Source organism: Balearica regulorum, chromosome Z (genome assembly GCF_011004875.1).
Source record: "Balearica regulorum gibbericeps isolate bBalReg1 chromosome Z, bBalReg1.pri, whole genome shotgun sequence".
Taxonomy (NCBI): domain Eukaryota; kingdom Metazoa; phylum Chordata; class Aves; order Gruiformes; family Gruidae; genus Balearica; species Balearica regulorum.
In genome coordinates, this window is record NC_046220.1 from 50,679,141 (window position 1) to 50,706,716 (window position 27,576).

Below are 27,576 nucleotides of genomic sequence, written 5' to 3' on the forward strand. Positions count from 1 at the left end.
GGAAGAATATTGTCTTATAATCACTGATGAAGAGAGTGCATATTATCTTCACTTGTGCCAGTTTCGGTTTTTGAGTGACTCAAAGGATCCATTTAACACCTACAGAAGCATTGGGTGCAGAATGAAAAATGAAGGAGATAGCAGCTCCTGTTACTTACATTCTGTAGTCTTGATTTTCTTTTGAAATTCTTTAATTTACTTTGTCTTGACCCAGATAGGCAGAACTCCCCCTGCCTTGTACATGTTCTGAACAACTCTGATGGAAGACTACCTGTAGCTTGGCTGGGCTACCATTGTAGTGAATAGAAGACTTAATGTCTATTGTCACTGCAGTCAATGATAAAGTTGTGCAGAGTTAAGTACACAAAAATGCACTGGGCACTATGTGCTATAAAATGTTAACCAAACAGTTCTTTAGAAACCCAGTACTAGTTTTGGCTTGACTTAGGTCCAGCTTCACAATTTTATCACAAACTGTATACTCTAAGTAAGATGATAAAGGGAAACACCTGTTTTTTGAAAAAGCACTGACAGTACACAATTTGAGAAAACAGTTTCAAGATTAGTATAAGGTACATAAAAGTTGTATATACAACTTCTTCCTTGTCTTCTTCCTTCTCAATGTTTCTAAAGAGGAAGGAAACATATCTTCTGCATTTCTTACAGACTGAAAACGACATCCATATCATCTGTTACACTCAAAGTGTAGTTTTGAGTAGTGCACATGTGACAGTTCTTCACAGTTAGCATTTTTTCCCGGCACTCATCAAAAATATGGATCTGTTCTGTAAATGTAAATATAGTTAATTTTTTTGAATTAGTTATCCATTTAAAAAGGTATTATGGCAACAATTTTTCCAGTTAATTTTAATACAGCAGGGTTTTGCATCTTAAACCAGAAAATTGTTTGAGATTCATAGTTATTTACAAGTGAAAGAAATTTCTTTTCCTAAATTATAAAAAACAAATTGGAGAATTTTCTAATTGAAAGTTCCAGGAGAAGAAGAGGAGAATAACACAAAATTACATAAAGAAATTTATAAGCTTGACAATTCACTCCTATTTTTCTTCAGATGCAACTAAATCTCATTTTTTAAGGCTCATCAATTCAATGTAAGCAAGGGGCCATATATGCTGGGATATAATTAGGCCAATAAACTCTGTCACTCTGCCAACCATATTTTGGTAACAATAAAGATCCAGAGATCTAAAGGATGTAACGCTACGCAGTGCTTTGATTACTCTGACCATTGATATTGTACAGATGGATATTAAAATGAACCTTGTGATCATAAAGCAGAATGACATACTTTTTGATACGATGTTGTTTCAGCTGTGTGAGCATCTTCTTGGTCTTTCAGCACTTTTTGTGTATCAGTATTGAGAGCCTGAAGCTGCTTTATCAACTCAGCCTGCTGTGCTGTATGTTCAATGTTTTGTCTGTAAAGATTTTGCAGCTCCTGTAACTCCTTCCTGTGCAAAACAAGCAATAAAGAGAAATTAAGAAAAAGAACAACAATGACCTCCATTAAACAACAGTGTTCAAATAATTTTATTGTAGATAATGAGCTTCCTATTTTCATTTATTTTTCTGTCAATTGCCTTATAAACACTAGAAGTTACATATAAAATATTTATCACATTCTTTTGTGAAATATCTATAAAACAGTTAAGTTTCAAAATGGAATGCCTTTCAATTTCCCTCTAATGCTCTAACTGCTCTAAAATAAATTGGTCTTCACTACTGCATCAACACTTTCTAATCAATATTCAGTTAACTCTTTAGCAGTAAGTGTCATAATGTAAAATATTTAGAACACATGGTCTGTAAATTAAGTTTAATCTTTTTTTTTAACTAGAACCATTAGAAAAAAGATCAAAGTTTTTTTTTTAACTTGCGGAGTATGTGTAGTGCAAGTCTCTTTTCTGAAATGCATCTACTCCCTAGACACACAAAGTATGTCTTCTGATAAATTACTTTTTTGTCTGCAGGTACAGCATACTGAAACAACCATAATCAAAGTAAACAAACTTTGGTATATAACATAATAATAAAAGCTCTATTAACACAGTAATACGAATCATGTTTTAATGTAACCATAGGATATATCTAGTATGATCAGTCTGCTTGAGAATCTCACTGCACTGCTGATAGACCTTACAAATGAAGGTGGAAACGAAGATCAGTACCTCTTACTTATTATAAACCATTATTAAAAAACTTGCAATATTTTCTGTAACGTGTTTAAAGTTCAGATGACTCCACTAATCCCTTTTTATGTATTCTCCATTTATTTCCCTCTTTGATTTACAAGCACATTTCACACTAGTATTACATACAGATACTGAAATATAAGTTTATCACTCCAACTAATCTTCTTCCTTAATCCCTCAAAGAATTTTATTGGTGACTTCTTTCACATATACAACTTCTCTATGCCTAGAATTATCATTAACAACAAGAGTTATCATTACATTTTTACAACACTGCTGGAGATGTCCAATCAAAGGTAAGCATACAAAAGGCAAGCAGCAATACCAGCTTCATTGTATTTTCCTGAGAAACTACAGAATGCCAAAGAAACCATTTCAAGGGAACTTTCCAAAAGCATTTCTTAAGACCTGTTACTACTTAATATGTTGATTATTGACTAAAAGTACATCATCTGAATAATTATATAAAAATTGAAATTACATGTAACACAGTATCACAGTCAGACAAATTAATGTGTTTAAAAAGCACCATTTAAAAAAGCCTGTAAACAGGCCAATACAGGACAACACTTAAGGACATGCTTACATAAGAGTTTAAGTCCTACTGTTCTCAATGAGATGTAAAGTAGGTGCTCAAATAAGAAACTGCAGAGGTGTATAAAGGACTCTTTATATACTAGAAAATAACACATCTTCGCATTGCAGTTAAAACACAGATTATATTAATTTTGCACAGCTTCTCCAACCAGATCTTCATTTTGTTGTGGAAGGGAAAAACATGGGATAACATTGAATCCTCAGATACAGTTGGAAATGTTGGTAGTAACTGTTGCCAAGACCACTCTGCTGTATTGCTGCTCTTTAATTTGTATGCAAACATCAATGCAGTTATCTGTGCCTGTCACCTGAGAATGCACAGTATTATGTGTTCTCTAACAGTCTGCCCACAAAGTGTATTAAGGTCAATGAGAATCTTTTCTGTTAACTTTATCAGGCTTTGAGTCATACCCTAAAGGGGAGGGGATGGGGGGGGGAGAGGGGGGGGGGAAGCTAAACCTTGCAGCCACTCAAGAACTGCAGCACAGTCCGAACATATATTAACATGTTTGCTCATGTTAAACTCAATAATTTTTTAAATATAAGGAAACTCAGTCACAGTTCCATTATGGCACATTTTAAAAATCAAACTATATTTCTTATATACTTATCCTAACTTGCTTTATTTTTCTGAGTAAAAAGTTATACAAACCAAAATAGTTGCAATCTGAAAAATTCTGCACACCGAAATACACAACCACTGTACTTAACCTGCAGTTGTACATTACAACTGCTTTTATCCTCTTTAGTGAATGAGGTACTCTGTTTACATTTTAAATCCACGAGGAGAACTTTATTTCATTTTAACACAGGAAGGAGGAAATTATGCTCAATCTTAGCAAGAATTATTCAGCACCAATGATGCAATACAAAAACTCACAGAATGAAGCACCTTTGGTAACAGACAGGCCAGCTTGGCGAGAGGAGCTTTAAACTAGGAATAGTGAGGTCTAGACATGCTGACCAAGCGACACATGAGAGATGTGACCTGGGCTGGCAAGCAAAGGGCGCAGGTTGATGTGGACAGGAGACCTTGTGATGAACAAAACAAAGCTCAGGGAGGATCACCTCAAGCTTATGCAGATAAATAAGGGAGTGCTGACAGGACAACAGTATGGGGAAGGCTCTTAAGAGTCTTCCTGGGAAATAAGCACATATGAAGTTGCTGTTCAAATGCACACAGCATGTCCCCATGGTTGATGACAGGAGGAATTAAGAGATCTGTCTGCAGTTGCAGGGCTCATTGGGATCACAGAGACAAGGTGGGATAACTCACACAACTGCAGTGCTAACATGCATGGGTACAGGCTTTTTAGGAAGGACAGGCCGGGATGACAAGAACAGTGTGAATGGATGGAGCTTTGCTTTGGGATGGGCAATGAGCCAGCTGAAAGAGTGTGAGTCAAGTGTGGGTAGACGAATGCAGATGATATAGTGCTTGCCTGTTGATTCTTCCTGATCAGGAAGAAGAATGAAGTCCTCTTCAGAAAACTGGAAGAAGTTTCATGTTAGCAGGCCCTTGTCTTCATGAGGGACTTGAATCACTCCAGTATATGCCGGCAGGACAACACAGCAGGGCACAAGCAATCAAGAAGGTTTCTGGAAAGCTTTAATGATAACTTCTTATCACAAGCGATCAACAGGCTGATGAGAAGAGACACTTTGCTGTACCTCACTTGTACTTACAAAAAAGGAAGAACTGGTCAGGGATGTAAAGGTCAGGGATAGCCTTGTCTGCAACAAGTTTTCACATATCAGCTCCTCCAAGATGGTCTATACCAATGAGCAAGAAGTCACGCAAAGGTAGCAGGAGGCTTGCAGGGATGAACAAGGACCTCCCCTGACTAAACTCAAATGCAAAAGAAACAATACAAGATGTAGAGGCAGGGACAGGAGACCAGGAGAAATTCAGAGACGTTGTCCAAGCATGCAGGGATACGGTTAGGAAAGCCAAAATTTGTGTGGAGTTCATATGGACATGAAGGGCAACAACAGGTTTCTGTAAGTACATCAGCAGCAAAATGAAGACAAGGGATAAAGTGGGCTCACTGTTGATAAGAGCGGGGGGGTCTACTGGCAAAGGACATAAAAAAGGCCAAAGCACTCAATGCCTTCTTCAACTCTGTCTTTAAAGGTAACACTTGCCTCCATCAATCTTAGATCCCTCGACTCATAGTGTTAGTGGAGAAGGGTCAGATCAGGGAACATTTAAACAAACTGGACATACACGTGTCCATGGGACTTGATGTGATGCACCTATGACTGCTGAGAAAGGCTCACTAATCTTTGAAAGGTTATGGCTATCAGGAGAGGTTCCTGAGGACTGGAAGAAAGCATGTCACTCCCATGTTCAAGAAGAATCTGGGAAACTAGAGTGGTCAGCCTCACCTCAGTGCCTGGGAAGGTGATGGACCATACAAAGGACAAGATCATTGGGAGTAATCATCATGAATTTGAAAAGGGGAAACAATGCTTGACCAACCTGACAGCCTTCTCTGATGAGATGACTAGGTCAACGGATGAGGGGAGAGCAATGGATGTTGTTTATCTCGACTGCATTAAGGCTTTTGACACTGTCTTCCATAAAATGCTTAGAAAGAGAGTGATAAAGTATAGATAAGTGTAGAGTAAGGTGGACTTGAACATGGCTGAAGGAGTTATGATCAGTGGCACAAAGCCCAGTTGAAGGCCAGGCACTAGTGGAGTATCCTAGGGGCCAATGCTGGGACCAATACTTTTTAACATCTTCATTAATGACCTGGACAATGGGACAGAGTGCACCATAGCAAGTTTGCAGATGACACAAAATTGGGGGCAGTGGTTGTTTCACCAGATGTTTGTCCTGCCATTCAGAGGGACCTCAACAGGCTGGACAAATGTGCTGACAGGAACCTCATGAAGGAAAATGCAAAGTACTGCCCTGGGGAGTAATAACCCCATGCACTAGCACAGGCTGGGGGCTGACCAGCTGGAAAGCAGCTTATCAGGAAATGCCCTGAGGATCCTGGTGGACACTAGGTTGACCATGAGTCAGTAATGTGCCCTTGTGGCAAGGAAGGCCAAGAACATCCTGAGCTGCACTGAGAAAAGTGTTGCCAGCAGGTGGAGGGAGGTGATCCCTCCCCTCTATTCAGAAGCGGTAAGACACATCTGGGTGCTGTGTCCAGCTCTGGGCTCCTCAGTACAAGAGACACATGGACATATTGGATTAAGTCCAGTGAAGGACCACAGAGATGATGAAAGGATTGGAGCATCTGCCATACATGGAGAGGCTGAGAAAGCTGGGACTGTTCAGCCTGGAGAAAGGAAACCTCAGGGGGATATTATCAACATGTGTAAATACCTGATAGGAGTCTATAAAGATGATGCAGACAGATTCTTCTTAGTGGTGCACAGTCACAGGAAAAGAGGCAATGGATACAAATGAAAAACACATGAAATTCCACTTAAACATAAGAAAAATGTTTTTATCCTGTAAGAGTGATCAAATACTGGAACGGGCCAAACACTAGAACAGGCTACCCAGAGAGGTTGCAGAGTCTCCATTCTTGGACATACTCAAACTCCAGTCCTGACCACCACCCTGGGCAGCCTGCTGTAGCTGATACTGCTTGAGCAGAGGGCTGGACCTGCTGGAGCAGCAGGACTAAACAATTTCCAGAGGTGTCTGTCACCGTCAGCCACTCAGTGACTCTATATGATTCTGTCCCTACTTTGCTTGCAGCATGCTCAAAGAGAGTATACAAAATCAACCCTGTGATAACCAGAAAAACAGTTACAAGATAAAAATTAATTTCTGATCTAAATATCTAAGTATATGCTTACTCATATCAGCTAACTACTAAGTACTCTATAAGAGAGACACCTGTCTGTAACTGCAGCAGGATAAGGATGTCAAGTCCTAAGTAAAATGAAACTCTCAGGCGAGCATGCAATAGAAGAAATAATAAAAAATTGCAAATTGGATGTAACAAAGGCAATGAGTGGCATTTAAAATATACGTGCCTACATACACACACCTGTATATATGTATGCATGCTCCTATACATACATACAGATATATAGAAATATATACATCCATCCGTAAAATATATAAATGTGTACATGTACGCACACAAGTAGGCTATATTTATACATATATAAGCACATATTGATAAAATGTTTTGATATACTGTACATACTAAACACACACAAACACAAATCTAAGAAAAAAGTCACCATCAGCAACACTAATCAAAAAAACAATATTCTCTCAGCTAAGCACCAAAATTGAAACACGTACTAGGTCTGTATTTTCCCCATCACCCCCACCCTCTCCATAAGCAAAGACACTACAATACACTGAGAGTATTTAACTCCATTTAACATTGAAGTCACCAGATATTACTCAGAAAAAAAACACCTGTCTCTAATCTAACACCTGAAGACCAATACAATGGGAAATCAAGAAATTTACAGAGTGAGCTGCACTCTTCAAGTCACAAAGAAGAGCCTGCTATGACAAATATTCAGGTTTTTCTCAAGTCAAAATAGACAAGCATAACTAAATTATTTTGGGGACTAAAGTAAAATTACAATAATCATAGTGGATTTTGCTTTAAACATTGCAAGGTTGACACGACATGAAGACAATACAAACTGGACTGCAGCAAGACTCAAAGATTTGACACCTTATCCTGCCAATTACAATATTTAAGATTCATACTGCTGTTTGAGATAGAGATAGCTCTGGTGCTTACATCTGACATGATGTGAACTAAAGTTTCCTCCTACCCTTAAAGGATAATCTTAAATAAAACCTTTATGTCTTGCACATACCAACAGTTTAAAAGTAAACTGTGGCTTCCCAGTGATATAAATGAAATGAGTAGCTACGATCACTCCAGAAGCTATACAACTGTTCTGCAAATAGAGCTGATGTTCATCACACTCACCACTTCAGGTAATGTTTTTGGCTTTGTTTCACCACCACAGTTCTGGTGAATACACTGGGATTCTGAGTACGTCAGCTACGTTCATTACCAAAGGAATATAAGAGGGTTTGGGGTAATTCAGGAAATCTCTAGATTCCATTACCTGTAGTTTAGAAACACAACACAGTGACAGGCACTATGAATTATGACTTCTCAGGGGAATGGCATAGATACTTTGAAATGGTTTACAGCACACAGCAAAGAATAACCTGAAAATCCCAGAGCAGCAAAATAAGGGCTGAGTAGAAATGCAACTGCCTCATAATTTACAGCATGGAGGTAAACAGTAACAGCAGTGGGGAGGGAGGGGAGCAAAAAAAGAGCAATATTTTTGTAAAATATGTAAAGTAGTTTTAAAATTATCAGGGATAGATTTGGACTAGAAACTAATGAAAGGAATGAAGTCCTGGCACACACTTCCAGTAAGAACACAGGGGCAAGAAATTCTAATTCATTTTAGAATAGAGGTTGCTATATTCACAAACAGTTTAATATTTCCTGGATACCTGCAACAGCAAGGCTCATGTCTCAGTGAGTCAAGCAAATCTCTCCAGTTTGATGTCCAGAGCTCCACCAGAGCTCCGTGCCAGTGAGACACAGACCACTGAGTGCTGAGCAGTAAACACAAAGTTCTAAATCCTGATATTTAGCATAATTTTAAAACAAAAATCACAGAAATGAATTGGAGTTAATCTTCAGAAACAAATGGCAAGATTTACCATTCTTCAAGAACATGAAAATGGAAAGGCTACCCAGGGACTCTAAATAGATCCAGAAAATCTCTACTGAATATAAACATGAAAAATATAACAAGGAAATGCACTTCACAGCTACTTCAGGAGTTTGAAATTAAATCCAGTGAGATCAAGAGTGCTTTGCAAAAATAAAGCCAGCAAAGAAAAGTGGTGGCTTCTTGAAGACGTCTGCTGTGCAGAATGGACTTTGTAAATACTGTCTGTCACTGGTCTTAGAAAATTTATCTTCCACACCTCAGATGTATGTGACAGACTTTTACTGACACTGGGTGGGATTCTGAAAAACACCTGCTCTTCTGTAGTACTCCGGAAGACTAGAGTACTTTGTAAAAATTTTGGTCCCTGCTAATTTGCTGAAAAAGATTGCCCCTTAAAGAAAACAGTTCTCTTAGTGTGGAAAGACATGGTTACTGTTAACATGAAAAAAACCCTTGCTAACAAACTGACAGATATGCAGAACAGAGCAAGAAGTTATGATTGCACAACAAACAGAGCACCAGACCAGTTTGCATGTAGACCCTTAGAGACTTCCTTTTCCAATTGACTTTAGCATCTACTGTATAAATTTCAGGCAGTATTACCAAGGTGTCAGGTAAAAAGAGTATTTTTCTGGATCTGCCTATATTGCGTATGAAAGATGACACCAAATGAAGGAAGCCACTTTACTTCCTTTCTTCCTCCAGAGCTTCTTTCTAATAATTACGACTGTGCTCCTGGTCTGTTTTCAAAAAAGGGGAGGGTAGGGAAGGCAGGCAGAAGACAGGGAGATAGAGGTAGAGTAGTGGGGAGAACAGAGACATTTGTAAATCAGATTGTCTTTTTCAGCTCAAAAAGTTTGAAATTGATGATGGGAAACTGGTGATAATAAGGGAGAAGAGGTGTTTTCCACACTATTTGTCAAAGAATTTTCTGCCAGCATTAAGTGAAAACTGAGTATTCGATGCAATACTTTTATAAGACTAAGTTTTAAACAAGGATAACTAAAAAAAAAAATATTTTTTTTTTTATAAAAAGGAATAATCAAATGCTTCAATCATGAAGTCAACACAGTTCTAAGATCTTGGCCTAGGAAGATAAGATTTAAAGACTTTATTTTCTCCTCAGTGAGATTTTTTCCCTCTAATTCTGGAGTTGTTGTTTTCTTTAACTTAAGAAAGAGCTTGGCTTTTGTCTACATAGACTTTTATTATTTCAACTCTTTTTTTTTTTCATTAAGAACCAAGAGAAATATAGTTTTATTTATGTACTGACACCTTGGGAAGATAAAGAGAAACTTCAGTATTCTGTACTACAAAAAATACAGAATATTAAAAATTCTTAGTTTGTATCGCTAACTACTGAAACTGCTGCCTGAAACCGTGAATTCTGTATAAGCCATCTAGCATAAATCTCCTTTTTTCATAATAGAAATGTCAACAAGAAACTTGTAGCCAAAGACAGTTCATTAAGAAAGATTAGCAGACATTGAATTACAATGATACTGATCAAATATATACATATAAAATGTGTCAAGTATAGCTCACATACTAGTGATATGGAAAAATACTATCATTCATTGCAATAGCAGTTAAGTATCTAGGAAGGAAAACATTTGAGCACACAGAAAAACATATATGATCAGTTTGCCAAACTCTTTTCCAATAATTTAGAAGGTTCGTTGTACGGAAAAACATACAGAAAAAGACTTCATACACTTTAAAATAAGTATTTGTTACCTGAAGTTCAGACCTTATGTTCAAAAAAATACTTATTTTAATTACATATTTAAACATTTGTGACTAATTCTAAGAGGTTTTTTTGCAGTGAATAGCAAAGAATACATTTTGACAAATTTTAAGGTCAATGATTTGGCCAACTCAGTCTGCAATATCCTAAACTGCCATCAACAAGCAGCAACTTTGCAAACTTCGATTACCTGACTTTAAAATGTCTTCTTTGCTGCCCCTAGTCCTCTCACGCACATACATATTTCTGAGAATAATTTCAGAAGATAATAAAGCCTATTAGTCCATTGATGAATTTCACAATTCCAATGATTGCCTCTTTCAATAAAATTTCTCATAAACTTGCCTATTTTTATCGACTTTTGAAACCCCAACTGTTACACTTTTTAAATAAGAAAATAAAAAGACATGATTTTTCCCATAAACATTTCAACAAATACTAGGATGACAATTTAGGTCAGAGACATAAAAAAATCATATTTCTAATTTTTTCCCAAAAAAGACTTAGATACTGACTCCCTACAGTAAAATTATTTCTGCTTGGAAAGCAAAAAGGAGCATTCATACCAATGATCTCTGTATCCCAACCACAGCTCTTCTGGCATAACCACAGTTTGAGGGAATATTGAAGAGCATATTATTTGTCTAACACAGGAGTGATAAACACTGCGTATGTCTCTGAAAGTAAGCAGTGATAAATGGATAATTTCCTGACAATCCAGTTAAGGTTACCAATAGTCTTCTGCCATTATCTTAATTTTGAGGAATTCAGTAGTCTAGTAAATTCATGTAATTCATTCCATCCCTCAATTTCTTCCCACAACTCAAATAATGCAGCACTAATCTTACAGATTCAGTGTAAAGAAATTGTGTGTAAGACCTAAGATAAAGCTTGAAGCACTGCACTTTAAACCTTTAGCACAGGCCTATGTAGACTTTTGCTGACTCATCAGATTTTACTTTAATTAAAAAGTTAAAGTTAGGCTTAAAGCTTTTCTAAGTTTAGGGCATTTAGCCTCTCCATTTAAATGTTTATGTCAATTATATTGGTATTTTATTACTTTCGGTGGAGACTGGTAGCTCTCTGGCCCAATGCTGATTACAGAAGTGTAATTTTTAAAGTCCATCTCTATTCAAAAACAGATACTAACATATTAAGAGTCAAAATATATCAGCAGGAGTCTACATAAACTGTCATCTACCTGTAGACTTCCAAAAGCTTTACATCTCGTCGAACAGAAAGGTACGAAAATACACTGTTGCACAAAAATACCTCTAATGCAAGATAGTGCTTTTTAAGTGGAGTTAAAGCTAATGAAACCATGAAATACTTACTTAGCTCTGATCACATCACACTCCTTTTGGGAGAGTTCATCCTGTTTCAGAGCTACCTGAGATGACAAGTTACTGCATATACTGTGCAATTCCTTCATTTGTTCTCTTGCCTCTGCTAAATCAGTTTCCAAATTCTGCAAAGAAAGCATTTGAAATATATTAAAGGTAACATGTAAGAAAGAGTTACAAACTACTACGCACATTATCTACATATATAAACATATGGACATGCACACACATACGTGCATATATTTATTGCGGTCTAAGCAAATACAGGTATACGCGCATGTGTGCCTGTATGAAAAACATGAAATACCAGAAAAAAAGGCCTATTTCAAATTTTAGGTGGTCACCTATTCTTTACTGTAGGAAGTTTTCCTTAATTCATTTGCTGCATGTGGAAGGAGAATCCTCAATCAAATCTTTGCAGAGCAATAATAAACTATTTAACTACTGAACTGATTAAACTGATTAAACCTTTTTTTCTGTGTAGAACTTAAACAGAAAAAACCTACTCCTAAAAAAAAAAGCTAGCTATACATTCATCATTTTAAGTTTTCCAAAAATTGTACAATATTGCACACATGAACTAAGAATCATGGATACAGATTCATTTTTGAGACTGCTTGTTAAATCTGCTCTGATTTTGCACTTCTAATTCAGTGCAAGGAATAGTTTCTTCAGGAAAAGAAGCAGCATACAAGACAACATCTAGAAATGCTCACTGAAAACAATGCAAAGAAGCAATACTTTGCCTTTTACAGCAAGCCTTACTGTAGAAGTTAGTCAGTGAAGTGTGAAGGTATATCTGGGAAATATAGCAGCAAGGCAGCTTACTCAAGCAAGAGTAAGCTACATAGTGACCTTACTAGAGTTCTCTGGAGGTTTAGCAGCTTAGAAGAGTACTTCAGTCCTTAAGAAGCTTTGCATGACTATTCTCCCAGCATGTTTTGAGGCAAGAAAGGAAACAGAAATATTACAGCAATATCTAGAGCGGAGTTTCAGAAGGTGGCAACAGCCTTAGACCTGTTTTGGTATTACGCTACTCAGACATAATCACTTGTTCTAAGTAAGGCAAATATTCCAGGATTCATCAATAACTTAAAATAAATATGTCCTAGTAGAATAGTGTCCCTAATCTACTGCCAACGGTATATTAGTTTATCTTCCATTTACATACAGATTTAGTTAAAGAAATAAAGAAATGTACATTTTTCTCTCTTAGCAAACATGCCTCAAATATTGAAGGTATCAAAACATTTTTATAACTGAAATGCAAATAATTAATTGTTTCTTTAAAATAGAGTAACAATATCTTATACATATTTGGTTGTATCAGAAGTGTACTACAATCAAATTATTTTAATTTGGACAAGAATTATGATGTCCTGTTAAAAGCAGTAGCATTAATGTGAGGAAATAGGAAAATCAGTGAGTGAGGTAGGAAAACTATCTGTTTCATGATAAATCTCAGGGTATATACCTGGTGTACCTGACTAATGAGTCATCATTCAATCTCAAAGGCTGGGTAGCAAAAATTATTTTTTCTTAGATAACAAAAGATTTTAGAATTATAGGAAATAGTTCATTCTATCAACTCATGAAAATGTTGACATGTAATAAGGTAGTTATAACTTGCAGTCAAACAGTCTTAGGGTTTCTCCTCTATGTTTTTTTCCACTGCAGCTAAAAGTTATTGTATATGTGAAAAAAAAAAGATAATAATTCACATTTTTTGTGAATAAATCCTATTTGCCTATTTTTCACACCACAATATAGAGCTCCAGAGGTTTTCCATGGTAGAGATTAAAAAAAAAAAGCTGGTCTTTCCAATGCTTAAGTTCCCATCATCCATTGCAGGGTACAATACCAAAAATAGGTAACAAATTATTTTGTCCTAAATACAACTTTAGAAGTTACACAATGGCAAAATTTAAAAACAGAATAAAAATATGAAAAAACTTTAAAGAAATGGACAAACTAGCCATAAAAGCTTTTTCTCTCAATTTGAAAAAGTTGAATTTTATACCCCAATTCAGCTTATAATGGGTCTGGAAACAACTAGTGTTTGAAAATGGTAAGTGACACTTCTTCACAGAAAAGACTGAAGAAAAAAAAAAAAAAAGGGGGCTAGTAACACTTAGTTAAGTCTCTGAACAGAAGGCCACTTTTCCAAAAGAAGAATCTATTATTTCAACCTAGCATTTCTATCATCTAATATGCATTTTAAAAACAATGTTGGGGTAGCTTACATTGATAAGATTTGATTTTATTCCTCCACAGATATAGAAGACTAACATGAATAGTGTCTGTATACAACATCATCTATAATATTGTTAAATATAGTGTTATTACTGAAAAACATGTACAAAAAGAGATGCTGGTTCAACTCCCAAACTTAAGGCTGAGCGGCAGAACTGAATTTCAGAAGGGGGTATCTTTTCTGAATTAAAATTAATTTTATCTATAACTATTTTTACAATCAATTGAGAACAACAATACAATTCCATTATTGAATTTGCTCATAAATTACTTTTTAAAAGCATTTCAGGGACATGTTATATTGAGGTGTATATATTAGAACATCATCTGCAACCCAATATTGTGTAGTGTGATAATGTCATATTTTGCCTCTGTGGATAAGGAAATTATTATTCTTTATTGTTTATAAGCAACCTGTTAAGAGCCAATCTGGCACCCAAGATTGATTGTCGAGTATTAACAGAAATGGTGAATGTCAGCAACAGAGAAGTTAAAATGAATCTTAAATTTTCAAGCAAATATTTACAGAAAGAGCGTACGTAAAACTAGACATAAACTACAAAAATAACTTTGTGTGTTTTTACAAATTATTTTTTAACAAAATATTGTTAAAAAACAAGACAACATATTTATACCTCCTAGAGGTCAAATATAACATTTCCCTCTTGCAGATTGTAGCCCTACCCCCGCTCCTGGGCTGTCCTCCTGGTGAAAAGGCTTCTCCTTATCTCCAGTCTCAGCTTTTCCTGTTTCAGCTTGTGCTGCCTCTCACCCTTCCACCATGCAAAGCTGTGAAGAGCCCAGCTGCATCTCCTCCATCCTCTCCTGTTGGTGCCAGACATGCTGTTGGCGATCCCTTCTCCTGGCTGAACCAGTCTGTCCCGCAGCCTCTCCTCACCAGGCAAGGTCTCCAGCCCCACTGTCTCACCTCCAGCCAGTTTACTGATGTCTTTCCTGCACCCAAAAATCAGAGCAGTACTGAGCAGATAGATTCCTCCCCTGGCTCTCAGGGTCATGCACTGCTCATGCCTCTCTAGGCACTGCAGGCCCTCATTGCTGCTTGGGTGTACGGGACTGGCCCCAATGCAGCTTGCTGCCCGTCAGTCCCAGGGCTGTCCCCCCAAGCTGATCCTAGGCCCCTATATGGTGGGAGGGCTCTGCCTTCCCAGGGCAAAACTCATGATTTGTCCTGGTTAAGGCTCCTGTTAGGCCATTTCTATCAAGGTCCCCCTGGATGGCATAAGAGCCCTCAAGTACATTCACTTTCCTCCAGTTCGGTGTCATCTGCAAACTTAATGAGCATGCCCCCTGTTCCCTCTTCCAGACCACTGAAAACATTTTAAACAAAACAGGTCCAGGATAAATCCTGCAGTACACCACTCATTACCAGCCTACAGACAGAGTACATACAACCCATTAACCACAACTCTCTGAACCCAAATATTCAAATAGTTCTTTTAAACATGTTGTTGATCATCTATCCAGCCGTAACATCCTAACTTCAGTACAATAATACAGCAAGAGAGTGTCAAAAATCTTGCTAAAGTTAAGGTCGATCACCTCCAAGCTCTCCTCTTGTCCACAGACATCATCATTTTATCGCAAAGTACAATCAGGTTCCTCAGGAACGCTTTACCCTTGGTAAATCCATGATTGTTTCTAGTCACTTTTTCAATTACGTGCCCAGAAATTACTCCCAAGATGACTTTCTTTGTGATTTTCCCAGGGGCTGAAGTGAGGCCAAATGACTTTTGTTCTTGGTTTATCCTTTTTACCAGGGACCACCCTTGATATGTACACTAATTTTGAAAGATGATAAGCAGCAGCCTAAGAGTGACATCAGCAAACTCTCTCGGCACCCTTGGATGCAGTTCAGCTGGTCCAACGGATCTACACTAGTCAAGCTCTCTCAGGTATCTCCCAACTCATTCACTCTTAGTACTTCTCCTTCAACTCTGTCTCTAAGCACAAATGCTTAGGGGAATCTTGTTGGAGGAGACTAAGGCAAAGACAACATTCAGTACCACTGCTGTATCTATTACCTGCTGTCACTAATTCACCCTTCCCTTTAAGCACAGGCCCCAATTTTCCTTGTTCAGCCCTTTTACTACTAAAGTAGTGCAAGAAACTCTTATTATACCTGTAATTACTTGCAAGTCTCAACTGTATGTAGGCTTCCACCACCCTTGAGTGACCAGATGATGTTTCTGAACTCCTCCTTTGTAGCTTTCACCTTTTCCGCTTCCTGAATACTGCTTTCCACCCCTACCCTGCACTGGATCTTGGTGATTAATTCTGTTTAGCCAAGCTGATCTGGTACATCCACTAGTCTTCTTGAGTATCAAGGTGGACCATACTTGGGCTTGGAGGAAGCTGCCTTTAAATACTTGAAAATTTTCTTGAACTCTTTTACCTTTCAGTGCTGCTTCTCATGTGATTCCACCTACCACTTCCCTGAACAAGCTGAAGACTCGCCTCCTTAATTCCAAGACTGTGCTGTGCTACTCTCCTTCCTTCATCTTCTAAGGATCTTGGTCTTCACAATTTCATGGTTACTATACGCAAGGCTGCCATTTCCTTAATCAGTTCTTCCTTGTTTGTGAACAGTAGACCCAGTTGTGTGACATTCCTGGTTGGATCAGGGAACACCCATTTCAAGAAGTTACTTCAGTCATGTTCTAGACACAACATTGACCTGCTTGTGACCTCACTCTGAAACACCAACACTACTTATTCCCACACCTGGAATCACATTGCTGTGATGCACCTTTCTCTCATGAGCATGCCTTATCAGCCAGGAGGACAGAAACACTAATAATTCTTCTGTTTTCATTGAAGGTTACTGGAGTGTTTTAGCCCCAGCCAGCAGCTACGGACTATGCAGCTGCTCACTCACTCCTCCCCTCCACTGGTGGGATGGGGAGGGGAATCAAAAGAAAAAGGTAAAACTCATGCGTTGGGATAAGGACAGTTCACTGGGACGGCAAAGGGAGAAGAGAATAAAAACAACAGTACTTATAAAAGCATACACAAAGTGGGTGATACAGAATGCAATTTGCTCACTGCACAGAATCCCATGCCCAGCCCATCCCTGAGGAGCAACTCCTCCTCCCCAGCCAGCTCCCACTAATATACTGAGCATGACATCATGGTATCAACTATCCCTTTGGCTAGTTTGGGTCAGCTGTCCCGCTGTGTCCCCTCACAGCTTCTTGTGAAAAACAACTCTATCCCAGCTGAAAACCAGGACATCATCCACCCCTTGTTCTGTACCTTCTACATCATGCCCAGATCCTGCACGGCCCAATTAAGCACCACCACTTTTCCTCTCTTTGACACGTGACATCGTTCCCTCAGTCTAGGGGCCATGCCTCTAAAATGCCCATTGAGTTCATTTAGTCCACGACTTTGGGCTCCATCTGTCATAACAGTCTCTCAGGGCACGGGAGATGGTGTGTGCTGTTGGATTGTTGCATGGTGCATCCGGAGCTCGCCGCTGGCGTATCTGGCATGGCCCAGCCCCACGGTCTGCAGGATGAAGATGCCAATTTCAAGGAAGTTGCTGGCTGCTGAAGCCAGTTCTGGTCCCATCCACCAAAGCTGCACTTTGCTCAGTTTCACCAAAGGTCACCCTTCATTAGTCTGGGTGATTCTTACTGTAATACCACTGCTCTGCCATATAGCAATTGTAGTAGTGATGACGTACAATGGCAGGGTTATTTAGCAATCAACATCACGTAGTTTAATTTATGGGCTATTCTCACCCCAAATCAAATCCCCTTGAGGTACACATCAGACTTCCACATCCCTTTGCATCACCCACCGAGTGCACCCAGGTCCTTGAGCAAAAGCAGTCCCACGGATGGGTTTGCCTTTGCCCGAGGCAGGGCTAACCCAGGCTGTCTTCCCCAATACCTTCTTCACGCACACTGCGGGGACTTTATCCCCTTCTACAGTACGTAGGAGTTTTGACTGGGGAGGGTTAGCACGATTCGTAGATCCCCTAGTGCTGACTAACCAGGTGGCCTTTGCTAAACTTGTGTCCCAATGTGTACCCCAGGGGTCTATGAGTTTGTTTTGGAAATGAGTCCCAGTGTCTGCCTCGATTCTTTCTGGGGTGCCATGTCACCACAAGACTTGCTTTTCAAGGCCCAAGACAGTGTTCTGGGCGGTGGCATGGGGCACAGGATACGTTTCCAGCCATCCACTGCTTGCTTCCACCATTGTAAGCACACGGCGCTTGCCTCGGTGGTTTCTGGGAACGTGATGCAATCGATCTGCCAGAGGCCCCCCCATGTTTATATTTCAGCTGTCGTCCGCCATAGCACAGAGCCTTTAGCCACTTGGCTGGCTTGATTGCAGCGCATCTTTCACATTCATGGATAACCTCTGCCATAGCGTCCATGGTCAAGTCCACCTGTCAATCAGGAGACCTTCTATATGTTGATCTCTTCCTCAACGGCCTGAGGTGTCATGGGCCCACCGAGCTATAAATAATTCACCCTTGCGTTGCCAGTCCAGATCCATCTGAGTCACTTCCATCTTGGCAGCCTGATCCACCTCTGCTGGTTGTTCTGATGTTCCCCAGTGGCCCGACTCTTGGGTACGCGGGCATCTACATGACGTACCTTTACGACTAGCTTCTCTAGCCGGGCAGCAATATCTCACCACATATGGGTTTGCCCCTGTGCTGCCAGTTGCTCTGCTTCCACTGCTGCACTGGCCACCATCCATGAGTCGGTATCAATGCAGAGCATCGGCCACTTTTCCCCCTCAGCAATGTCTAAAGCCAGCTGGATGGCTTTCACCTCTGCACACTGGCGCGACTCACCTTCTCCTTCAGTGACTCGTCATACAGGACTCCACACAGCAGCTTTCCACCTCTGATGCTTGTAACAGGGCCCATCAGTGAACAGGGCATTTTGCATCCCATTTTCTGGCAGTTCATTATACGGTGTCGCCTCTCCAGCATGTGTCATTTCCTCCTCTGGTGATATTCCAAAATCTTTGCCTTCTAGCCAGTCCATGATCACTTCCAAGATTCCTGGGCGACTGGGGTTTCCTATTCGAGCCCGTTGTGTGAACAGGGCAACCCACTTACTCCACGTAGCATCAGTTGCATGGTGTGTAGAGGGGACCCTCCCTTTGAACATCCAGCCCAGCACCAGCAGCTGGGGTGCCAGGACGGGCTGTGCTTCAGTACCAGTCACCTCCAAAGCAGCTCGAACCCCTTCATGTGCTGCCAATATCTCTTTGTCAGTCAGTGTGTAGCAGCCTCAGATCCTCTGTATCCCCGACTCCAAAACCCCAGGAGTCGACCTCCAGTCTCCCCTGGTGCTTTCTGCCAGAGACTCCAGGTGGGGCCATTCTCCCTGGCTGCGGTGCTGAGCACATCATTTACATCTGGTCCTGCCCAGACTCGCCCAAGGGCTGCTGCATGAACTATTTCCTGTTTAATTTGTTCAAAGGCTTGTTGTTGCTCAGGGCCCCATTTGAAATTGTTCTTCTTCTGGGTCACCTGATAGAGAGGGCTTATAAGCAGACCGTAATTTGGATTATGAATTCTCCAAAAAAACACAACACCTAAGAAACTTGTGTTTCCTTTTTCTTAGTTGGTGGACACATAGCTGCTATTTTGTTGTTCACATCCACTGGGAACTGACAAAGCCCATCTTGCCATTTTAGCCCTAAAAACTGGAGCTCCTGTGCAGGTCCCTTGACCTTATTTCCTTTTATGGTGAAACGGGCTTTCCGAAGGTTTTGGACTATTGGCCACTTGCTCACTCTGCCCCCCAACTGGTGGGACGGGGAGGAGAATCAAAAGAAAAAGGTTAAACTCATACGTTGGAATACGGACAGTTTACTAGGGCAGCAATGGAAGAGGAAAATAACAACAATACTTATAAAAGAATATACAAAGCAGGTGATACACAATGCAATTTGCTCACTGCATGGAATCCCATGACCAGCCCATCCCCAAGCAGCAGCAACTCCTCCCCGGTCAGTGCCCCTGCCCCCCTCTATATACAAACACAGTATGGAATATCCTGTTGGCTAATTTGGGGGTAGCTGTCCTGGTTGTGTCCACTTGCAGCTTCTTGTGAAAATTAACTCTATCTCAGCCAAAAAACAGGACATGTGGGTAACAGTGGTTTTCAATAACTTATCGAATGCTACAAGCACTACATTTGACAACTTGAAAATTATTAAATCCATTTAGTACTCACTAAATTTTCTCCCCCAAGTATCAACAAACCATTCCTTGTCCTGGGAATCCTATAATCCTTTTTTCACAACCACTCCAAAGGTCTCAATTTGCAGGAACTTTACTTCCCATGTTAACAGATCTGAATGAAGCTGTTTACAAACAGGTTTCCATCAGCACAACAGTCAGAAGTGTCACCAAAGTCCAAGAATTGGTAGTGGAGGAAAAGAGATGTTTCTGAGCAGGATGTTGGTTAGATAGTTACTACATCGAATGTATCAGAGGGTCATGTACTTTGATAGTGTCAAAGAGCACAGCATTGTAAGTGCTTATTAGCAATGTAAACAAAAAGAATCTACTAAATAGGTGTGTATATAAGCAGCCATCAAACACTTCAATACCATGTTTGTGGCTTATTTCTCCCAGGAGTTTAAAAAGAAGTTGCCAATTTTCACCAACAAACAAGATAAAGTATTATTTAAATAAAAGATACAATATTCTGTACAATGTATTCAATTATTTTCTTTTTCATTTTATCATAAACACTGAAACTAACTTTTAAATATATTATATGCAATACTAAGGCCTCTCACAGAGTGGTGCCCTCTGGAGGCTAGGACACAATTTATTTGAAACTGCAGTTTAAGTTTTAAAGTGTTCTTCCAAAACTGTAAACTTCAAATCTAATGCAAACAAATTATGGGTAAATTATACATTGAGAAAAAATTTTGAATGATAATACTTTAAAGTTTTCGTTCTTTCACGTGTATATATATATATTATCTTAAAATACAGTATCTTTTATTTTTTAATGATTACATTTTAAGATGACTATTTGAAGTCAGATTCCTGCTTTGCAACATCAATTTTTAAAAAGCTGTGGGTCTTAAGTGAAGGAATGTAAATGAATGCAATTCCCCACTGGTAGATTTGAATATATAACTTGTTAGTTAAAGAAAATAACTTGTAGTGTAAATGCCTGGAGAAGTTATTTCTGAAATAACTTCCAAGAGTCGATTCCACTCTGTACCTTTATTCTGGCATCATTGCCAGATTTTTCTGTTTTCCATTGTGCCTCCTGCTTCCTCAGTTTCTCCAGGTCATTTAGCAGGTCAGCACAGCATGTATTTAATCCCTTATTTTCCTCCTCCAGGTTTTTTATAACCAGTCTGTTTTGCTCTTCCTTCTTCCGTGCACACTCCTCAGTGTCCTGTAGAACAGTACCACAAGGGCCGATAAACAAAAAAAGTGAGAACTAATCAGCAAATATAAACTGTGCAGTTTTACCCTCGCAGCAGCTTCTTCTATATTTGATGGCCAAGGTCACCTGTGTACTTTTATTGGCCTCTTTCATGCAGGTGGAAGGGTCATATTTTTTAGCTGGATGACAGCTTTGATGAGTACACATTTGCAAAGAGCCCATTAATTGATCAAGCTGCCTTTGATGCTGTCCCCAGCTATTTTTGAGACCCACACAGACATATCCTCCCAGACCTCGGCTTTATCAATTAATAATGCCAGTCCCATCAGAATCTAATTACAAGAAGCCACATCTTCACACTCCTACTTTCTTTGCTCCATTTCCATCATTAACTATTTATCTGAAAGTTATAAAGCCTGGATTCTTGGCTTTAAAGCATCTTCCTCGGAGTTGGTATGTGAGAAAATGGTAAGGTATAGCAAGGCCTAAGGCAATTTTTTCTCCAAGCTTGTCACTTTCTGTGCCACAAAGGCTGACATTGCTTAAAGAACTACTTCAAAGCTACAGTCTTATGAAACTATGTACAAGTCAATATACCTTAAGTTCTTGGCTTTTATCTTTAAATTTCTGGTTCAAGTTACTGAATTCATTCTTCAAACGGGCATTTTCCTCATCCACAGCATTTTTTCTCTGTATTAAGTTGTTTATCTCCTGCTGCTGCCCTGTAAGTCTCTATTTAAAAAAAAAAATCTGTTACTAGAAAAAAAGCAACTGTAAAAGAACACGCATGTACTGGATTTTTGACCTGTGCATTTTAGACCTATGAAATGTTAACAATTTGATATATGTAGTTTTATAGCATTATTTTCATTTCATTGTACTTTAATCATACTCAAAATTGCATGAATATATGACACAGTAACGTAAATGAGGAACTGAATATCTTGCTGATACTAAACAAGAGAGCCCATAAATGCAGAACTGAAGGGAAATTATTCAGTCAAGCTTAGACAAAGATAGTCATTTGCAGAAGTTATATTTGTGGTTACGAATTAAGGATACATTAGAATACTGTTTCACTTGCACTTAGCATATCAAAAATCAAGCCAAAAAGTAGAGTTCAAAATTCTCCAGAATTCGTAAAAATAATGAGAAATAACTACTGAGGCAACGAAAAAGATTATGATACAAAATAGTCATAAAAAGGGAATTAAGTCTAACTGAATTTGTAGCTCAAGGAAAATGAGCAGAGTTGTATTATCACAGACAACAGTTCAGTGTACCCAGACATAGTAAAATCTCACTGCGAGCAAAAAAACAATTTCAACTTTCTGTGTTAGATATTTGTATTCTATTCTTATGGCATTCATATTAAAACACCCTACCTCTTAAATGCATATTAGAACTCTTCATTTTTCTTCAGGAGTTTGTTTTCATTTCATGTACTGTTTTGTCCCTTCCCTTCCTAAATCAAAATGGCATTTATCTAAAACATTTTCCTGGCAGTAACACTGTAACTGTAGTAAGAAACAGATGAAACTTTTATCTCAGGACAAAAATGCCACTGCTTTCCTCCGATACACAGGCTAAATGAAATGTGTTCAGAATCATTAAAAGATATCAACAAGATATCAACCTTTATATTATTCTACATTACTGCTAATATACATAAGAGCTTTCAACCTACAAATGATTAAATCTGGTTCACATGTACGTCAGACATGAAAAACCCATGTAAAACAATACATTTGAAGTCATATCCAACAAACACTGATTTTAAACTTATATGTAACAATTAGGGCAAAACAAGTCACCATTGAACTCAAAGTAACTCACTCACAAGAAGAAACACAGGTATTACGGATAGCAGCCCTGCATACAAAGCAAGCTGGGCAGGGGTAAGCCCCTGCCCCATGTTAAACAGCGTCAGTGCGTTGGCATCCAGAGCACCCACACTGCACTAGGAAACCATTCACAAAGCGATAGCCATGGAAGGATGGGGCAATTTTGACAATCTGTTTAGCAGGTTGAATACCAGCTTCTCTGCACGCTCTTCTCCCTACTCTGCACAAAGAAACTATAACAGAGCACAAAGTAAATCTTCTCTGCCCTTTCCACTGCAGTATGTTGTAACATTTGACAACTAGCTTAATAGGCAATAAACTATCTTTTTCAGTATTACCAGAGTTAAATCATATAAAAAGCACTTAATTTCACATATTTGATTATAAGACTAAGGCTGGCAAAAATAATTTCTTTATGAATTACTATTTAAACCCACTAGTGAGCTAGTAAGACATGTGAAAAATATATTTGAAGATTAATTTCACTGCACATCTATGTATTAAGCAAATGTCTTAGTCATTAAAAATATATGTGACTTTATTTATTTGTGTGGATTGTATGTTTCCCTCCTTGTTTGTTTCACTTTTTACTTTTTAACAGAGACCTTTATTGTAACTTTTTCCAAATTACTTCGAATGTCTGCCTCTCTTATGTAGACCTCTTCACTTTTTCTACACATCAAATTCTTACCTTCCCCTCAAATATTTTCATTGTTCTAGCTCTTCTCCTACCACCATCTCTAAATCTTTTCTATACATTGTTCTTCCTTTCTATACATTGTTTATTTAGTAAACTTATTTTATGCCTTTGACCACTACTTCTATTCACACACGTTGCAAATATGGCAACATTTCTTACAGAATGAAAAAAACTCCACAAACCACCATACCTCATAGCAGAAAATGTGTCCAAGCAAGAACAAACCCTGCAACCGGTTCAGCATATGAGAAAGGTAATTTAATCCAGCTAACTTGTGTAGCAAATTCAAAACAAACAACCATGAACAGATAATGTTTAGTAAATAGTGTAGGGAGGCATGAAGGATATTTTTCTCCACACTAAACATTTCAAGAAAAAAAAATCTCTGTTGTACCTCATATTTGATAGCAGCCACAGTAGAATTCAAAGAATATACACATTTATGTACTTTCTAACAGTGGTCTTTACAAACATGGAAAAGAAAGTGAATGTGAATGGAAGAGAAAAATGAGAACAAAAATTAAGAGCAAAGTGAAAGAAAATAGAGAAACCTTATATTCTCTTATCTTGGATTTTCGTCTCAGATGTCATTAATGCCAACCAACCAAGCAGACAAAAAAAAAAAAAAAAAAACCAACAAACAAACCAGAACTAGCTTGCATTTAAAACAGTGTTTAATTCCTAATTTAATGTCAAACCTATAGCATACTTGTTTATTTTTATAATATAACTAACTCCCCTATAGAGATTCATTCTACAGCACTGGCACTTTGAAGAGACTCCAGTCAAAGTTTGCCTAAGAATATAGGTTCATAATCGTTCTTCCATTTCCTCCAAAGAAAAACTAAATCTGAATTTCAGATTCAGAAATTTATACAAAATTTTTCTGAGACATAGCCCAGTGTATAAACCTTCTCAGTCTAGTTTATCAGCAGACATTAAGGATGAGATAATGAAATTAAGAAACCTCCTTTTAACTAAGGACTCTAGTCTCATATTTTGAGCTTATCAAACACTAGGCTCTATTTTCACTATTCAAAAAGTAAAAAATTTGCTCTTCAGATACATTATTACAGTTACAGGAACAAATTGTTGCTGGCAGAGATGATTTAGTTGCATCTTTAAAAAGGTATGAATCCACACTACCATGGAAAGCATCAGTTATTTTGTTTGCCTCCCTCTCACTCCCCAGGTCCTCACAGAATTTGAGAAAGTGTCTCCTTTGGGTCTTCCTTCCAGCTCATTACTACTTGTTTAACATTTATCGAGACAAAGTCTATATTTGAACAACATCCTTAGAAATTCTACCTCTCTGAAAATGCCTATTGTCTCAACAGTGTCAAAAATTCACAAGTACAAGCATGTCACAAAAATCTCTAAGTGCAGCTCCAACTCTTTAAGCATCTAATTTTTAAGTACACAAGGTACATCTTGTTACTACTTAGTTTCATTGTACACTGTGTTGAAACTGGTAAGCGTATGTGTATTTGTTAAGTGAAATCAAAGATCTTTGGGTCCTGTTTGGAATAGGATTGTCCTGGTTCTGGCAAGGATAGAGTTAATTTCCCAAGGAGCCAGGACAGGTGACCCAAGCTGGCCGGGGGCTATTCCATACCATGTGATGTCATGCTCACCATAAAAGGGGGCCAGTCGGGCAGGGGCGGACTCTGGGACAGGCTGAGTGTCAGGTCGGTGGTGGGATCGGTAAATCGTTCTCTGTTATCACCCATTGTGGATATCTGTTATCAGCACTGTTGTTGATTGAGGGGTGAGCGAGCGGCGCGTGGCACTTGGCTACCGGGATGTTTTCCAGCAATTTGGAGGATGAATGGAGACATGAAGGTGCAAAAGTGCAAACAGCTATTTCAAATGTGTGTTCCATATTGCTGAGATGAAATTTTAAACTCAAATAAGCTACGTACTTTGCAAGATAATCAGATTATCCTGATTCAGGCTCGCACACTAATTACTTATCCCCACAACTGACCCACTTAAGACTTTAAATCAATCAAAAGGCAAATGCACCATATCAATCACTAACCAGCAAACTCACCTGAGCAGTCTACAAAGTCATCTACTGCAGCAGTAGTGAAACATTATTAAAGTTATTCCTGCGTGGAAAAAAATCTTGTTATGTTTCAAAGCATTTTTCTTGGGTACCACTTTGTATGCTCTTATCTTTTCATCTAAATGAATTGAACTTTTACACTCATATCTGCTCATTTCACATGCTTCTAAAGAAGGGGAAAAAAACCAGGAGTATTACTCAGGAGCCGTGACTGGGTAAAAATAAGGGTCATAAAGAATTTCTGAGATACAGAAAATTAAGTAAATTATCATCTGCCTTTGCCTGTGCAGTTATTTTGCACTTTTCTTCCTCTACCTGCACAATAGGAGGTAGGTCTCTAATAATAGTATAATATAATAATAACCTCATAATATGAGGTTCCTCTGCCTTCCTTCCTTCCTGCATAATAGGAGGTAGAGAGTAAAGACTGATTACAGCAGAGAATACAAGCAGTGTTCCTAAAAGACTACCCTACTCTGGCAGGCAAGTGAAACAGCAGTAAAAAACCATACCGGCTCGACACATGTGCAACCTTCTACATGAGGTTATTTTGACCAAGTTTCACCAGATAAAAACACTCATGAGGAATTCCTCTACTCCCACAGTATCTACTGGTTTTGTTTAGATACCATAAAACACAGGCTAATGCTGCACAAAACCAATCTCAACTTACATTTTCCAATGACTGCAGTCATTCTTGTTTGAATACAACAGGACAAAAGCAACATTCAATGGGCTTTTGACAGCTTGGTGCTCAAGAACTATAAAAAAAACCTCATACAACTAAGACAACTACAGTACACTTCCAAAGGCTTTTCCACAGACAAACTTCCAAATACAAGAACGAAAATTCTACTCTAGAAGTGAATTTGCTCTAATGAAAACTAAAGGAATCCAATTTTACCCTTTTGTTTAGCTGGGAAGAATCAAAGTGTATCCCTTGCATACAGCTGGAGCCTGGAATGCTCCAGGCAACAGTACGTACAAACAAAGAAACATTGTGACCTGGTGGAGCAGGTCTTTTGATGTTTAAGAGGACTGTCATTCCAGAATTCATTGTTATCCTTTTCCATGGCATCTCTTTAATGACAATACTTTTTTTTTTCTTCCCTAATAATGTCAAATTGTTTACTGGCAAAACCCGCTTATTTAAATATCTTCACATTTGCAGAGGAAGCAAAATCACGTGCTAAGTCAAAGCAAGAAAACGAGCTATGAAAACTACAGATCAAAACTGAAGGTGGAAAATAGCCCTTTTTTGTATTTGCTCTAAACATCTCAGTCTTTTCATGGCAGTAGGATGATGTAATTATCTGTCAATATTTCATTTGAATAGATATACAAAAAAGTTTATACATCAAAGTTAATTTTTATCCAGTATGAATTTAGATAGTATACCACTGTATGGAGACAGTGAAAGTGGTAACAAAAACATAACTCTTCAATGCTAGGAGTCTGTTTCCTAAAAGAATACGAGTTATGATAAAACTACCAGGACTTATGGACTGTTTGATGTTGCAGACATCATCGGAACTTCTACTCTTCAGTGAAAGAATTTTTAATCTGCTACATAAAACCATGCAGCAACAACTATGGAACACCTGTACATACTAATACCGCATTAAGTGTTCTCCAAATTTTAATTTTTTTTTTTTTTTTTGGGGGGGGGGGAACCCTAACACTCATAGTTCTGCAATT

General features: G+C 38.5%; 1 protein-coding gene across 6 annotated transcripts in view; it reads right to left on the reverse strand.

Annotated features, from left to right (window-relative positions):
• The window catches only part of CNTLN (centlein), a 207,257-nt gene that overhangs the window by 133,216 nt on the left and 46,465 nt on the right, over positions 1 to 27,576 (reverse strand). For all 6 annotated transcript variants that reach the window (XM_075740036.1, XM_075740038.1, XM_075740035.1 and 3 more), the window contains 4 exons: positions 21,864 to 21,998; positions 21,096 to 21,275; positions 11,599 to 11,732; positions 1,311 to 1,473 (listed from right to left, as the gene is read on the reverse strand). In XM_075740036.1, the coding sequence (XP_075596151.1) occupies positions 1,311 to 1,473; positions 11,599 to 11,732; positions 21,096 to 21,275; positions 21,864 to 21,998 (612 nt within the window). The remainder of the gene's footprint in view (positions 1 to 1,310; positions 1,474 to 11,598; positions 11,733 to 21,095; positions 21,276 to 21,863; positions 21,999 to 27,576) is intronic.